The 16,322-nt window shown below is 42.3% G+C and overlaps 1 protein-coding gene across 1 annotated transcript in view; it reads right to left on the reverse strand.

The window, feature by feature from the left end:
- Positions 1 to 16,322, reverse strand: part of DNAH7 (dynein axonemal heavy chain 7) — a gene marked incomplete at its 5' end in the record, with an annotated part of 161,030 nt that overhangs the window by 104,644 nt on the left and 40,064 nt on the right. Inside the window, 5 exons of the mRNA XM_081341004.1 lie at positions 2,512 to 2,705; positions 6,209 to 6,395; positions 11,860 to 12,545; positions 14,109 to 14,255; positions 14,859 to 15,083. Of these exons, the coding sequence (XP_081197130.1) occupies positions 2,512 to 2,705; positions 6,209 to 6,395; positions 11,860 to 12,545; positions 14,109 to 14,255; positions 14,859 to 15,083 (1,439 nt within the window). The remainder of the gene's footprint in view (positions 1 to 2,511; positions 2,706 to 6,208; positions 6,396 to 11,859; positions 12,546 to 14,108; positions 14,256 to 14,858; positions 15,084 to 16,322) is intronic.

The raw sequence follows: 16,322 nt of genomic DNA on the forward strand, positions 1-16,322 counted from the left end.
ACCGCCTCCTTCAAGGCGGCGGGAAAGATACCCTCCCTCAAAGAAGCAGTTATTACGGCCTGGAACCAGCCTTGTGTCTCCTCCCAAGCTGCATACACCAGCCAGGAGGGGCACGGGTCCAATAAACACGTGGTGGAACTCAGTCTCCTCATGATCCTGTCCACTTCATCCAGGGTCACAGGATCGAATTCATTCCAAATGACGTTCTCAAGACCGCTCGATTCCTCCCCGTCAGTCTCTGCCCAGTCAGAATCCAGACCGGCCCGAATCTGAGCGATCTTGTCCACAAGATGATGACTAAACTCCTCGGCCCACCCCTGCAAGGGCTCCTCCCTCACCTCCTGATTAAGAAAGGAGTGGGTCACCCTAAACAGGACGGCCGGGCGATTATCTGCGGGTGTGATGAGGGCAGCGAAGTAATTAGACTTCACTGTCCTCATCGCCGCAAGGTAAAACCTCGTAGCGGTCCTCAACCGCAATTGGTCAGATTCAGACCGGCTGGATCTCCAACTGCTCTCCAGACCCCGTCTCCAACGCTTCATCTCCCGGAGCTCCACAGAAAACCATGGGGCCCATCGGGATCTGCGCCGGATCAGGGGTCGCAAGGGTACAACACGGTCGAGCGCCTCGGTGGCAGCCCTTTCCCAAGCATCCACCAAGGCATCAGCCAGGGTGTGAGTGAGGGAGATAGGTATAGACCCAAGCACCGTCTGGAACCGTTCTGGATCCATTAGGTGCCTGGGGCGGAACCACCTGGTCGGTTCCGCAGCCCAGCAGCGAGGGGTAGCAAAATGGAAGACCAACCACAGGAGATGATGATCGGACCATGACGGGGGGACAATCGTTGGTGAGCCCCCTCCCAGATCATCAAGCCACTGTCCAGATAGAAAAAGTAGGTCGAGAGTGTGACCCCCCCATGAGTCGGACCCTGAATTATTTGGGTCAGGTCCATGGCCGTCATGGAGGCCATGAACTCCCAAGCCAACTCTGACGACCCCCCCAGGGAAGGAAGTCCTGAGTCTTCGGAGAAGGGCAGGATATAAATGGAATTAAAATAAATAAATAAATAAATAAATAAATAAAGTCGCCCAGAACTATAAGTCTGGGAAACTCAACCACCAACCCTGAAAGGGCGTCGAGAAGCCCGGGCAGGGCTGTTGCTACACAGCTGGGTGCCAGGTATGTCAGCAACAAGCCCAACTGAGCCCCAGGGCCACACCTCAGGAGGAGTGACTCACTCCCGCCCACCTGTACGACAATGGTCTCCCGCGGACATAAGGTCTCCCGTATAACCACCGCCACACCCCCGCCCCTGCCCTGAGCCCGCGGCCGGTGAAGCACACAGAAACCTGGAGGGCAAAGCTCAGTCAGAGGGAGACCTCCCTCCAAGCCCAACCAGGTTTCCGTAATGCATGCCAGATCTGCGCGTTCCTCCTCGATCAAATCACAGACAAGGGGAGCTTTGTTCACAACGGATCTGGCATTAAAATACACCAGCCTGAGCTCAGGGGCCTGATCCCCCTCACCCCTGGATAAACGGGTACCAGCCGGAGGGTCGGAGCGCACCACCACTTGAAGACAGCGGGGGTGTGATCCCAGATGTTGATATGGCCCTCTGTGTAACGCCTGCTGCCATTCCCAATCGTCGTGGGGATTTGAAACCCCACCCCACTGCTGGGAAAACCGGAAGTCCCCAACCCCAACCCCGTCTCGCCGGGAACCATCTCTGGCCCAGACTGACAACCGGTTGAAAGAATACACCCCATATCCCTCCCAACCCTACCATTCCGCCCCCTCCCTAACCCCGTAAAACAACCGGCTAAAAAACATACCAGGGGCCTCTTAATACGTTTCCACCAACGGTCCCTGTCTATGCCCAACCACCTCTCAGGGTCCCAACAATTGGGCCCGTCCTTAAGGGAGATAGAAGAAAGAGCGACGGGTCGTACCCAAGAAGGGGAAACCCTCCTGAGGGCATACAAGTCCGCACTAGAATAGCACAACCGAACCATGTATTAACAATGTCCGCTTAGGGCAGTTATGAGCAGCTAGATGGTCAACTAGTACTAGGATGATGTTAAAGTAGTATTAAGTCCGGAAAATGTCTCAAATCCACCGATCCGGCCCCACTCTCACCCGAGCCAGCTACCAGACAAAGGAGCCACAACTGTCCTCTCACAACAGTTGAGGTGTCGAATCTGGGGTAGACTGATCACGGACTACCGGGATAGACCCACCCCAACATCAGTGGGGTGGGTTGATGAATTTACCTAACACACATGTACTTTATTTATATAATTTATGTCAAATTTGCATAGATTGCACAAAATAAATTAATTCTGATTTTCTTTTTTGCTAACTGGGATCCAAAAAACAAGGTTTTACTGTATTTCTATAACTACTGGATAATATTAACTTTTAGTCATTCACCCACAAATTGTGCGGTCATTATGTAAACTATGTACAACAGGAATTACAGCTATCCTAAATGTGCATCAAATAGTCCAATACCTTGTAGGATCTTTAGTCTCTGAGAGAATCTCAAGGAGTTCATCATTGGATAAGAAGAAGAATCTAGGGAAGTACAGGCGTTTCTTTTCTAGATACTCATTTAGTCCCTTAAGAATTAATTCTAATAACTCATTGCATTTCTTCAGTCGTTCCAGCATCTTCTCTATCATCACTACTGTAAGAACACGTTTGTCCTGAGAAAGACACATATCATATACCATTCATATCAAAGTATATATATATTATCATTATCATTATCATTATCTCAATTTAAAAACTGAGCAATGCCTTAATGTTTCTCTAAAACATTAAAACTAAAATGAGTCAGCTCAATTTTCTCCCATTTTCCAGGATACTTTTATGACAAAAGCTTTCTAAGATCTTTTCTTGTAGTGTGTTTAACCCCTTTGTGAAACAGCTAGTTAGGCTCTGAGACTGGTTTGGCCAATTCTATTTTTCAATTTCTATGCATTTTGTAAATATATTATCCTTCCTTCCTTCCTTCCTTCCTTCCTTCCTTCCTTCCTTCCTTCCTTCCTTCCTTCCTCTCCCTCCCTCCCTCCCTCCTTCCCTCCTTCCTTCTTCTGATTAAACCATGAGAAGATATCATGGGATATAAAGGTGCTCAACAATAAATACTAAAGAGTCAAAATCAAAATGTGAAGATTCACTGAACAGCGTCTGGATATTCTGTATTCAGCATCATTTGACAGCTAAATATTGGGTGGAAACTTGCAGCCTAAGCATATCCTCCACATTCCCAGACAACTTCAGCTTCTTTTTTGGCTTCTCATTTCCTTAATTGAAACTGCTCACTTGACATGTATTCATCCATCTGCAGGTTGCTGCAAGGGAGGCCTTGTTCTTCATCTATTTCCCTGTAATTTTTCCATCTGTCTCTCGTAGATACAGTCTCTGTGAGCAGATTCCACCATACTTTCCTAGCACTTCATTTTCTTTGCAACTTCAATTTTGTACGGTCAGGATTCTTCACCAGATTGCTTTTTTCCCCCTCTTCCAGCTAGTGTATAAAGGTTGGCCTTGTTCCATTATTCATTTGGGGTTTGTCTGAGTTTCTTTCCAGGCAAAATCATTTTTGAAAATGTTTATTTCCACTTAAAACATTTTAAAAGTCTACACAAAATGCCTACACATTTTGTTATGCTTTTTTTTCCACTATGGAATTTTTGCATGCCTTGTCTAATGTATGTCTCTTACGCATTTTGCCTAATGTACTGCACACATTTTTGAAAGCAGTTCTTCCTTTTTACACATACAAATTTGCATTATAAAGGGCGATCAAGGAAAGTTTTGGATTTTATGAATGTTGGGGTTTACACTAGCATTTGGGAAACACAAATCAGTATATGTGTCAAGATATGAAGTGAGCAAATATCTGCTCTAGTCTATAACCTCTAGTAGAAAAAAATGTTTTTCAAAGGAAGCCGCATTAGCCCCCTCAGGTGGCAACTTTATGCATCTAGGTTGTGTTTAGCTCAAATCACTGTTATACTCTGTCAAAAGTTCACATGAAAACTTGGCATTCGGATATATCATTTCGTCCTATTTAGTCACTTGGACTATTATACCACTGTTTATCATCTACGACCTTGATGAAATTTGAAGATTAAATGAGACTGCCATGAGTTATGGGTTTTTTTCAAAATAGTAATACTGGGCCAAAGATAGAAAAATAATTGCTCTAGTGTGCCATGATTAGCTGATCCATAAAGAAGCTACAAATTACCCTAGGCTCTCATCCTTAGGGCTTTTTTTCTTAATATAATGTCTTCGATTTTTCTTCCCATGCAGAAAAAGTTCAATCCTGCGGACCATTTGTTTATCAAAAATAGCAATGAAATCAAAGAGCAATTTCATCCTCATTGATTTGAGCCACACACACACACACACAAATATTCAAATCTAGGGTAAAATACAGGGCAATCCAAAAATATGTTTACAGTTTCTAGTTGTCGCTATAAAACACAACTTGAAGTCAAAAAAAATCAACACATGTTCTGAGATTTAATTTATGCTGAGAAGGAAAATATAGTGCCTATAAAATTGAGTAATAATTTCTTAACATATACTGCCATCTTCTGGGAGGAAATACAAAGGTGTTTTTTGTTCACTTGAAAATGTCAGAAGTACTAACTGGTACAGACAACTACATGAACACTCAACAAAAGCACTAGACTTCTATACTTCACAGCCCACCATGAGCACACATTTGAAAATAAGTCATTTGGGATTACTCCAAAGAAAGCAGCACAGCATTGTGACTAACAGCCTAATCCTTTACATATCTAATTCAATTCAGTGACTTAATCCAAGACAGTCACATGTGGATTTAAAAAAGAAACAATTCTCTATTTGAAGATCTCAGGGTGACAATTCTTTGGTTATACTTCATTGGAGATTTAAAACCATTTATTATAGGGTTTTTGTCTGTTTCTTATTCTCAAATTGCAGGAGATCACACCACCATTTTCAGCAGTTCTGTTTGGAAAGGAAAGCAATGGCCACAAAACATGGATAGTCTTTGGTCAGATGGTGGTTAAGATTTAAGGATAATGAAGTTTAACAAAGGACAGCAGGGGTAACAGTACAGTGAATTGTGAGTGGAGTGACATATTGGTCTAGCTAAATAAACAAAGAAATATCTGCACAAAGGCTGTTTATTTACTTCTTTATTGTATTTACAGTTCCCTCCCAAGACTGTTACTCTATGTTCAGTGTTCTACTGCATTATCTCTAGGATGCAATATATTAAAATTGTAGTAAAAATTTCCAAACAGATACACGCACCTTTTATACAAACCTATGCCCCCTTTTATTTTCCCACTCTCTTTGGAAAGGAAGAAGAGACAACCATCTTTTTTCATGTGTACTGCCCTAACTTAAAGTCATGAATAACAGAATTCTGGCTCCAGACTCTAGTCTATTAGATATATGGTTACACCTGCCAGGTATCTAAATCAGTTGGAGTCAGTAAACCACCGGAAAGCATTCTCACTTGCACAGTACCATGCGTGTCCATCAGCCGTCCTGTACGGCAAGTATAAAAGGACACAATTGGCTGAAAGACTCTGCTCCTCTGGTTCAGGAGAGGTGGAGACCATTGGACACATACTCCTTTGATGTTCCTTCTATAGAGCTATTCAGAAAAACCATATCCTCCCCATAATTGATAGGTATCCTGGTCGTTCAGAAAGTATTTATCTCCAGTGGCTGCTTAAGGATGAGCAGGCGGTGATCACAGTGCAGGTGGCTAGATTCTGCGCAGCAGCATTGGGGATTCACCAGAAACATAAATAAAAAATTTAGATCTTTTTAATAATCTTTTATAATTAATTTTATTACATGTTTTTTAATCCAGCATTAGACTATACTCAATGTATTTTTATTGTCAGGTCAGTACGATTCAGTTTTTCTGAAGGTAGCTAGGTTTTGTTATACTGTCTGTAAAACTAGGCAGACCTTGGTCACCCATTGATTATATCATTAATTGTAATATATTGCTACATCTTCTTGTGTTGGTTCTGTTTAGCTTTGTTTTATTTGAATGTTTAATTTATGTGTTGGCCTTTGGCTGTAATAATAAATTGACTGATTGAATACATACAACAAAGATATGAACAAAAAAACGTATCATTCCCATGTTATAATTAATTGTTCCAAAGAGAATTGTTACTACCTGAATAGCATGTTTCATGATATCCTTCCATGTTTTGTCCACAGTGGTGAATCGTCTACCTTCTTCAGGCATCTGAGCCATAATGTCCGGAGAACTAAAAATTGGCTCCAAATAAAGCCAGGTAGCCTGAACTTTCAGCCACTCATCCAAGATTTCCTGTACCAACAAAAGTTTGGACTCCCAGTCTCTATAAGAACAGAACGAAATGAATTGAGCATTAGATTGTAGAATGTTTCGGGAGGTTTGGATGGAAAATAAGCCACTGGAATTCCAAAGTAGACATAACTCATGCGGTTCCCAGAGAAGAAAAGCAATCCTGCTCAATCTTAATGTAAAGGGAGTGGCCTTGAAGGAGAGGAAGAAGAGCTGCTGCCAAAGCAAGAGTCAGATAAAAGAAACATGAGTCCGAGGCAGAGCGTTTAACCCGAGAAATCGAAAATAAAGGGAATGAGGCGGGATGCACACTCAGTCTTGCAAGATTCTGTCACTGCAGCTTTGCAATACAGTAAAAGTGGGGTGGGCTTGCATAATTTTTGTTTCCTAGTTTGATCCCCCTTTTCTTTCCCAGAAAAGAAGTTCCATTCATACAGCCAATTCTATGCATATAAGTACTGTAGTTATTTATAATTTTTACTTCCCCAGTTTATTCCCGAGTGCCGCATAACAGAGTGAGCGCCTGTTACTCATCCCAGCATCTGCCAACCTAGCAGTTCGAAAGCACGTAAAAATGCAAGTAGAAAAATAGGGACCACTACGGTGGGAAGGTAACAGCGTTCCGTGCGCCTTTGGCGTCTAGTCATGCCAGCCACATGACCACGGAGACGTCCTCGGACAAACGCTGGCTCTTTGGCTTTGAAACGGAGATGAGCACCGGCCCCTAGAGTCAGAAACAACTAGCATGCATGTGCAGGGGAATCTTTACCTTTACCTTTTTATTACAGGGCAGAGAATAACAACCAAACAAATCAAATAATAAAATATAGTAAGATGCCTGCCCTCCTTCCCCACTAGGCATTAAGATTAGCGAACACCCATTTTAAAGGAGAGTTTTAGACTTTTACAAAGTCAGAAATAAGGAGATCCAGCATATTTCCATGGCAGCATGTATCATATATTTGCACGACTCCCAAAAAGACTGGCCTTCTGGTCCGTACCCTCATGTGGGAGCAGCACCCTAAGCAGACTTATTATCAATGTACTAGAAGCGGGGCAAAATCATTTTGATGAGCCACTGCCTAAGGTGGCTTGGTTCAGCAAAATAAAGACTTTTACCGGTAAAGATAAGCACTTTGAATTGGGGCCAGCAAAGCAGTAACCTTATGTGATTTTGACTTTTTGGGGCTATACTTAATTTAATTTAATTTTAATTTTATATTGTATTGTTTTTAAATTCTGCCCTGTAAACCGCCCTGAGTCCTTCGGGAATAGGGCGGTATATAAACCGAATAAATAATAATAATAAATAAAAAAACATCCAGGCCTGAATTCTGATAGAAACAAGTCCATATAATCTATTTTGTCTGGTTGATTTTTATCCCACTTTGATTACTTTTTAAGTAACCCTAGGCAGCCAACATGCATAATATTCATTCCCTCTCCTATTTTCCCCACAATAACAATCCTCTGAGGTGGGTTGGTGGGTTGAGAAAGAATGACTGGCCCAAAATCTCCCAGCCAGCTTTCATGTCTAAGGCAGGTCTAGAACTTGCAGTCTCTCGATCTTTAAGCCAGCAACTTAACCACTACGCCACACTGACTTCCTATTTCTTGTAAGATCTTCTATAGCAATTTCTTCTTCGCAACAACTTTCTGTTAACAAGAAAGCTTGGAGATTAGGCAGAGGTTGTTCAGTAGGCTTCTTTAAGACAGGTCATACCAATGGCTCTTCCAAGGCCAGTGGCATTTCATTGTTCTATGGAGACACAATAGTCATCTCTTAAAGTCTAGCCATCCATATACACACCTGGCCATCCAAAAGAGGAAGTTTAGGCATGCGCGCTGTCAGGGAAAATAAATTAATACTTCCCTATCAGAGGGCGATGAACCGTGGTTCATTCGACGCATGGTAAACATCAGGTAAAAATAAACAAAACCGAAAAAAAACCTGTATATAAGACTTTAATTGGAAAGCAAAAGAAAACTCCTAACTGACTACATCCTCTCATCAGACAGAAAAACAAAAAGAAAAAAAGTAAAGTGAGAAAACTTTCGTAGACATGCGCACTTAACAGCAGTGCTAGGCATGAAACCATAACATGGCTGGACGTGTGACAATCACCTTGGTTACATTGATAAGATTACTATGTAGCTGGCAGAAAAAACAAAGTGAGATGTGCGTAGCTGACAAACAGGGGGGAAAAACACAGTGACACGCGCAAACCACAGATAGCATAGTTCATACTACAGACACTTCATGTCTGCTTCCTCCAGTTCCGCAAGCTAAAAAAAATCTCTACTGACATCACAAGTTGTCATCTCACTCACCTCACCTGATTCTCGCATAGGTGAGTTTACCGACTTTGGGCAATGAAATGTCTGCTACAAAAACAATCAAGCTCAGAGAGTACCAAGGACCCCTCATTTCAACCAGAACTACAAGTATTCTCCTTTACCGGTACCACATATGGGTGTTGAACCCTTCAAAAAGCACACAAATGGGGAAAAATTGCCTGCAGGCACACTTCCTAGCACTGATGATGTTACCTGGTTTGAGTAGTGAAACATTTTCAAAGAAAACAACCCAAGCTCAGACAGCACCAACGACCCCTCATCTCAACACTGAGCTACAAATATTCTCCTTTGTCGGTATCACCTGGTTCTGCTCAACTGTCATATAACCTGAGCAAATGTGAGAAACATCTGCAAAAACATCTGCAGAAGCCTTAGTGCAAGTGCCTTGTTGCTTCCGTCTTTCTTTAAAAGAGTCTGACTTATAATCAAGAGGACCGCTATTCAGCAATCTATAGACTCAATAACAGTATGCTTTGCACTCATATTACTACTGTGAAGGCCCAACCTTGGGCATGTATCAGATTCACCTTCTGAACCAAGAAGTCCCAGATTCTATTTTCAAAATACACGATAGACATAAATAAAAGATGCAGCCAATTAGCACACACCTCTACAACAATGCACCCTGAATACTGCCAAAGGACAACTGAATTATTTAAAAGAAGCACTGTGTATGAGCTGGTCAATGTACGTTCAGATCCCTAAAAGAGTTCTAAGAGTCACCAAACGCTATAATAATTGCATTCCTGGAGAGATAAATAGCACGGCAAAAAAGGAGGAGCATAACAGTCTCCTGCCTTAGGCCAAGTCAAGTCCCAGGCAAAAAGTAGAATGTGACAAGAATTTAAAAAAAACAACACACAAGTTCTCCCATCCTTTTGTTTATAACTTTTTGGAAAATAGTATTTTGAATCCTGCAATATTTTTCACTTCTGGAGATAACTAAAGTCTTATGAAATCAAAAAGTTTCTCCTGGCAAAGTAGCATATACTTGCAGAAAGTATTATTTGCCCTACTTCGTGTGCACAATCTACAATTTTCTTTTGCTTTTCAGAGCCCCATGAAGAAACAAACTAGAGTGAAATGAATTTTAGGGGGAAACTGTCAGTCCTTCAAGATAGACTAGATTAGGAAACCAAAGTAGTGTAGACTAATGCTATTTTTATTGTAAAGCTCCCTTTGGTCCTGGAGGAAACTGAGTATCTGGATCCGTACCAATCGGGTTTCAGGCCCGGGTATAGCACAGAGATGGCATTGGTCGCGCTGGTGAATGATCTCTGGCGGGCCCGAGATAAGGGTTATTCCTCTGTCCTGGTCCTATTAGATCTCTCAGCGGCTTTTGATACCATCGACCATGGTATCTTGCTGTGTCGTCTTGAGGGGTTGGGAGTGGGAGGCACCGTTCTGTGGTGGTTCTCCTCCTACCTCTCGGGCCGTTCGCAAATGGTGTTGGCAGGAGGGCAGAGGTCAACCCCTAGGCCCCTTAGTTGTGGGGTGCCTCAGGGGTCGGTACTCTCACCCCTCCTGTTCAACATCTATATGAAGCCGCTGGGAGAGATCATCCGTGGCTTCGGGGTAAAGTATCATCAATATGCCGATGATACCCAGCTTTTCATCTCCACCCCGAACCAACCCAGTGATGCCCTCGATGTGATGTCCCGTTGCCTGGAAGCGGTACAGATTTGGATGGGAAAGAACAGGCTCCGGCTCAATCCGGCCAAGACTGAGTGGCTTTACGTACCGACATCTCGTTTAGTCCAAGAGGTTCCATCTTTGATTATAGGAGGAGAGATGTTACCTCCCGTTGATAGAGCACGCAATCTGGGCGTCCTCCTGGATTCACGACTCAGTTTTGAAGATCATATTGGAGTCGTGGCTAGGGGGGCATTTGCCCAGATTCTCCTGGTACACCAATTACGCCCCTTTCTGGACCAAGATGCCCTACGTACAGTCACCCACGCACTCGTTACCTCCCGTATAGACTACTGCAATGCTCTCTACATGGGGCTGCCCTTGAAAACCACCCGGAGGCTTCAGCTGGTGCAGAATGCAGCTGCACGGATAGTGATGGGAACTCCCCGATACTCCCATATAACACCTCTGCTCCATGAGCTGCATTGGTTACCGGTTGCCCTCCGGGTGAGATTTAAGGTGCTGGTACTTACCTTTAAAGCCCTACATGGCTTAGGCCCGGGATACTTGCAGGACCACCTGCTACCAGGAACGAATTCCCATCGCCCAGTACGCTCACACAGAGAAGGCCTCCTCAGGGTACCGTCGGCTAGACAATGTCGGCTGGCGACCCCCAGGGGAAGGGCCTTCTCTGTGGGAGCGCCAGCCCTGTGGAATCAGCTCCCCCCTGAGCTTCGGATGGCCCAAGATCTCCAGTCCTTTCGCCGCGGCCTCAAAACACTCCTTTTTTCACCTGGCTGACCTGGACTGACAGGGATTTTAATTATGTTTACAATTTTTAATTTATTTTTAATTTTTAATTTATTTTTAATTTTTAATTTTAATTTATTGCACAGAGGCCTTTAATTTTAATTTTATCTTAATTTCTGTATTTATTGTATATTATTGTTGTTAGCCACCCTGAGTCCTTAGGGAGATAGGGCGGGATATAAGTCCCATTAATAAATAAATAAATAAATAAATAAATAAATAAATAAATAAATAAATAAATAAATAAATAAATAAATAAATAAATAAATAAATAAATAAAGTTAAATAACAGAATCTTGCAAGTTTGAATGCACCTCCCCCTTCCCTCCTTTATGTTTATGTAAAATAGGGAGGAGCTTTTCTGAGATAGCTACAGTTCTGTCCCAGACTCTCTTTTCTTTTATTTGACTGTTGCTTTGACAGCAGTTCTTCCTCCTGTCCCTCAAGGCCATTCCCTCTACCCCCTACAGAAATAGGAATGACCAAATATTTCTGCCCTTGTTTACAGGATTCCCACTCAACACATTAAGTGACCCAACCTTTCTGTTTCCTCTGCTGAATATAAGATCAATAACTGACATTTTCCCATAAGTCTGCTTTTCAAAGATAGCTTGATTCCCCAGAGCAAAGCGATTTCACAAATAAGCCAAGTTGACTTGTGTATAATATCAAATCTCTTAGGAAACATTTTAGGATACCTCATTTTTTTCTCATAAGGTTTGATAAAAGGAGATCCTCTCATGGTCTGAGTTTTGACTATGTGGTCATCCAGCAACATTTGAATGTCATCTACAGCTGATAAGATATAAGTCCCTGTTTCTCTGTAAGGAAGAAGAATAAATTCCACGGCATCCCATTCTGAAATCATTTTCACCATGGCCTTCTCAAGTGAATGTTCTTTGCTGGCTGTTTCACTAATGCTTTCAAATTTTTCTAAATATTGCTCAAGATGCATATCAATATAAGAAGAGACCGTTGAATCTTCAGAAGGTTTCAGAGGATACCCGGCTATATTTGACATGGCCTCCCAATGACGATCTTGCAAACCAGGGTTGCAGATTACTTGAATCAGTGGAATGTGTTCCTTAAATTCTTCCACCTTTGTCTTGATCCTTGTTGTTAGAAATAATGCATTTGGAGAGTCATGGAAAGTTCTTTCTAACTTATACAGTGCACGCCAAGTGTTTCCCGTGTCTTGCTCAACTTGATCTGGATTCACTTTAGTGAATATTCCATCCATCCAGTTCCTATATTTGGTGTTAAAGTCTACTGTCATTTCATAAAGCTGAAGGTATGGTTTCAGAGTATCTTGAATTTTTTTACGCTGAGGGTACTGAGATGTCAGCCATCCGTAAGCCTCCTCTTCTGCGTTAAACTGATCAATCTACAGAAGTCAGGAGGATTTTTTTAAAAAAAAAAAAAGAAATAAACACATCATTGCTTTACTACAAATTTTAATCAGACAAAAGATACCTTATGATTTTAGATCCCATTTTTCTGATTGTCCTTGTGGTCCTGAAAGGACCACTTCACCTTTAAATCATCTTCATATACAAATACAGCAGTTAAACAGCAGTAAGTCATGCACGCACTCCCCAGAGTGAATAGTTTGGCAGAAGCACCAGTGAGATCAGTGTAATATGGAGATCTGTTTAAATGGCTTAGCTGTCACCTTTTTTTGTGATAAGACTGAAGAAAGTTACAGGAAGAAACAGAATCTGAGCATATATACTGAAGGCCTTACTAATGAGTGTCTCACACAGCCAAAAATACAAAGGAATAAAGGCATCGGGAAAAGCAATTCAATAGTAAAGTTGAACAAATGATAAATGATTGCTACACCACATTCTTCTGAATTCACTTTGATGCATGCCAAACTGTAACTCACATGCATCACGGACATTTCACAGATCACAGTGCTAGATAGTCAGTTGTAATCAAGAGCTTATATCTTAAGGTGCACAGGACACTCCTATGGATTAAGGCAGGGGGTCTTCAAACTTGGCCCTTTTATGACTTGTGGACTTCAACTCCCAGAATTCCTCAGCCAGCAGCTGGCTGAGGAATTCTGGGAGTTGAAGTCCACAAGTCATAAAAGGGCCAAGTTTGAAGACCCCTGGATTAAGGTAATGAGAATCCCTGCAAAAGAACCATCAACTCTAGAATCTTGCTGAACTTCCATAACCAGGGTAGAACTTTTTCCATTAAAGATAACTACATTTTGTTGAGCTATTGCAGACATGTCAAACTCGCGACGTCACGTGATGTCGCGCGACGTATCAGAACTTTTCCCCATTGCCGGCAATAGGATGGGTGCGGTTTCTCCATGACGCTCCGGCCCGCGGGCCAACAGTTTGACACCCCTGAGCTATTGTGTTTAATTTTAAGCTGTTTCCAACATACTGCAAAACCCTTAAAAAGATATCTCTATTAAGGCAATGCTAATAGAAACATTCATTTAACTTTAATAAGGTCAAGGAATAATTACATAAAACATTTTTAATTGGGGTAAACAGATTTCATCTCAACACACAGAAAAATAACATCATGATAAGCCAATTGTTCACTGGAAAATCACAGGCTTGAGATACAGAACATTAGAGGTTCAAAAGCCAGCATTTTTTTAAAAAAAGGGGGGGGGGTTGGGAAAAACCCCAAAAGGCATCTGTCATCATAGACAGAATTAAGCCAGTAGGACCAAGACGCTCAATATAAAGCTGCTTTTTTATGTTTCCATAGTTAGTAATGATTTCAAATTTAAATAAAGCATATAGAAAATATACATTCAATCAGATCATGGGTCAAATATTCTCGGGCTCTAAAAGATCTTCAAATATCTATCTTCTGAGATCCATTTACAGAATCCGTGTTGTTCCCTATGGTAACGATGTGTTTCCTCACTAAATTAAGACAAAACCTTAATTATAAGGAAAACAGAAGGCCTTACCTTATCAGCAGCTGCATCTAACTTGGTATTTAAGGCTTGAGCTTTTTTCAAATATCTATTGACCTCTTGAATGTCACCATAAGAATAAAATTCTTCAACTTGCTTAGCATAACTTTCCAGTTCCTCCACAAATCTTTCACAGCGCATCTAAAGAAAAAAATCAAAAATCCAAATACATAGATAGAAAAACACAGACAAACTGAGATAAACTCTTCAGCATTACAACATAATGGTGCAACTTTGCCACTATTTACCATTTTCACTATTGTAATCAGCCAACTGCCTGAAAAGTAATCGGTTTAAATCTTCTCCATGGCACCAATTGATATAAATTTTGAAAGGATTAGGATTAAATTCCAATAGGTAACATTAAAAACTGCATATTGCTAAGCCTCGGGCTATAATTACAGGCAAATGCTTCGCCTAATATCCCTATTTGCATGACAGATACAAATACTAAATAAGCACTTCAGTGCAGATAAGGAATAACATCTGGATATACATTTTCATCTACACCAACATAACAGAACTTGCCTAAACATGTAAATCTGTCTTGCTAGATCAAAACAAATTCATTTTATTTCAGATATTTTGATATGGCCAATGTCATATATCTATTCAACATAGTAAATTTTCCATTATCACTTGTCCAGAGCAGTTAATAGCTATTCACTATTTTTAAAGTGAGAGCTGCTGGATGCAAATTTGATTATCTCAGCAAACTCTTCAAAGTAAAAAAAGAACACTAACTTTAAGTCCTTCTTGAAACTGTTCAGTTTTTTCTTTAATGATCTTTCTATGTTCTTCGAAAATCTCCCCCATCCGTCCATACCACTGGAAGACGCTATTGTTTAGTCGAATGTCAACTGGTGAAAAGTTTGCACATTCTATCAGGAAGGCCAGGGAATTTTTGACATCAATTAATTTTTGTTCCATTGCCAGCATGTCAACTTGTTCCACTTTCACTATATATGCCTGTTTGGGAAGAAACATTAAGCAACCGGAGTCATTTCTGAACACTAAACACAGAGCAGGGTTTGCATGCTAAAATTCATTAAATTCAAATCATACTATCGTGTTTCCCTGAAAATAAACCCCACCTCAGAAAAAAGACCTACCCTGATTTGTGGGGTGGGCCTAATATAAGCCCTACTCCAAAAATAAGCCCTAATTAGGACCCCACCCACTCCATCCCTGCTGCAGGGAAATGGAGTGTATGGGACTAACTTCTCGCTAAAAAAAAAAAAGATCTCGCGAAGTTGGAAGGTCTGACTGAACTTTTTCTAGTCCCATAAACTCCGTTTCCCTGCAGCAGGAGAGAAACATGCCAGAGCTGGAAAGCTGGTTAGTGAACATTTTTTTTTTTGCTTTCAGGAAGAGGGAGGACTGGGCAATGGTGAGCCAAGCTCTATAGCAGCACCAAGAGGAGAAGCAGCAGGAAAAGGGGCTGCCATTTCGAGAATGGAGAAGGGAGACGCAGGGCGATGCAGGGCGGCAAGCAAGTGCTCTTCTCTGCTCTGCATCGCTGCACAGAGCCGCTCCGCTTCCTATTCTCTGTTCTGTCCAGCGGTGGCGACAGAGGGCTGGCAGAGGGAGGCAGCGGTCATGGCGTAAGCCACAGGAGTGTTGGCAGAGGAGGAGGAGGTGGCAGCTGCCGCCAGGGAGGTGATCTGTGGGGCGGAGTGGCGGCACCACTCCCTCCGGCAGCACACAGCAGCAGCAGAGCCTTTCGCTGCCACCCCCCCGGCTCCAAAATGGTGGAGGGGGACCAGGTCTACCACGCCCATCCTCCATATGGTAGCATGGCATGGCCTGGTTGGGGGGGGGCTCTGAAGAAAGCAGGTGGGGGCGCATGGGGCAGCTCCACCCCCTCCCCCACCTGCCTCACCTCGTTGTGGCGGCAGCGGCATGATGTGCTGCACAGCCTCCTGCTGCGAGCGGCCGCAACAGAAGTGGGCCAGCAGCCATGGGGGCTCCTGCTGGATGGGGCTGTTTGTGCCGCCACTGCAAGGTGAGGCAGGTGTCACAAAAAATATAAGACACCGACCAAAATTAAGACCTAATGCCTCTGTTGGAGGCAAAAATAATATACGACCGGGTCTTACTTTCGGGGAAACATGGTAGTTCAATGTCCTATGTTTCAAATTAGTATTTTATTTAGAGATACATTCATAAGCCTCCCAGAATACTCACTGAATGGACTATGTTACAAGC

This window comes from Vipera berus, assembly GCF_964194415.1.
Source record: "Vipera berus genome assembly, chromosome: 1".
NCBI classification, from domain to species: Eukaryota; Metazoa; Chordata; class Lepidosauria; order Squamata; family Viperidae; genus Vipera; species Vipera berus.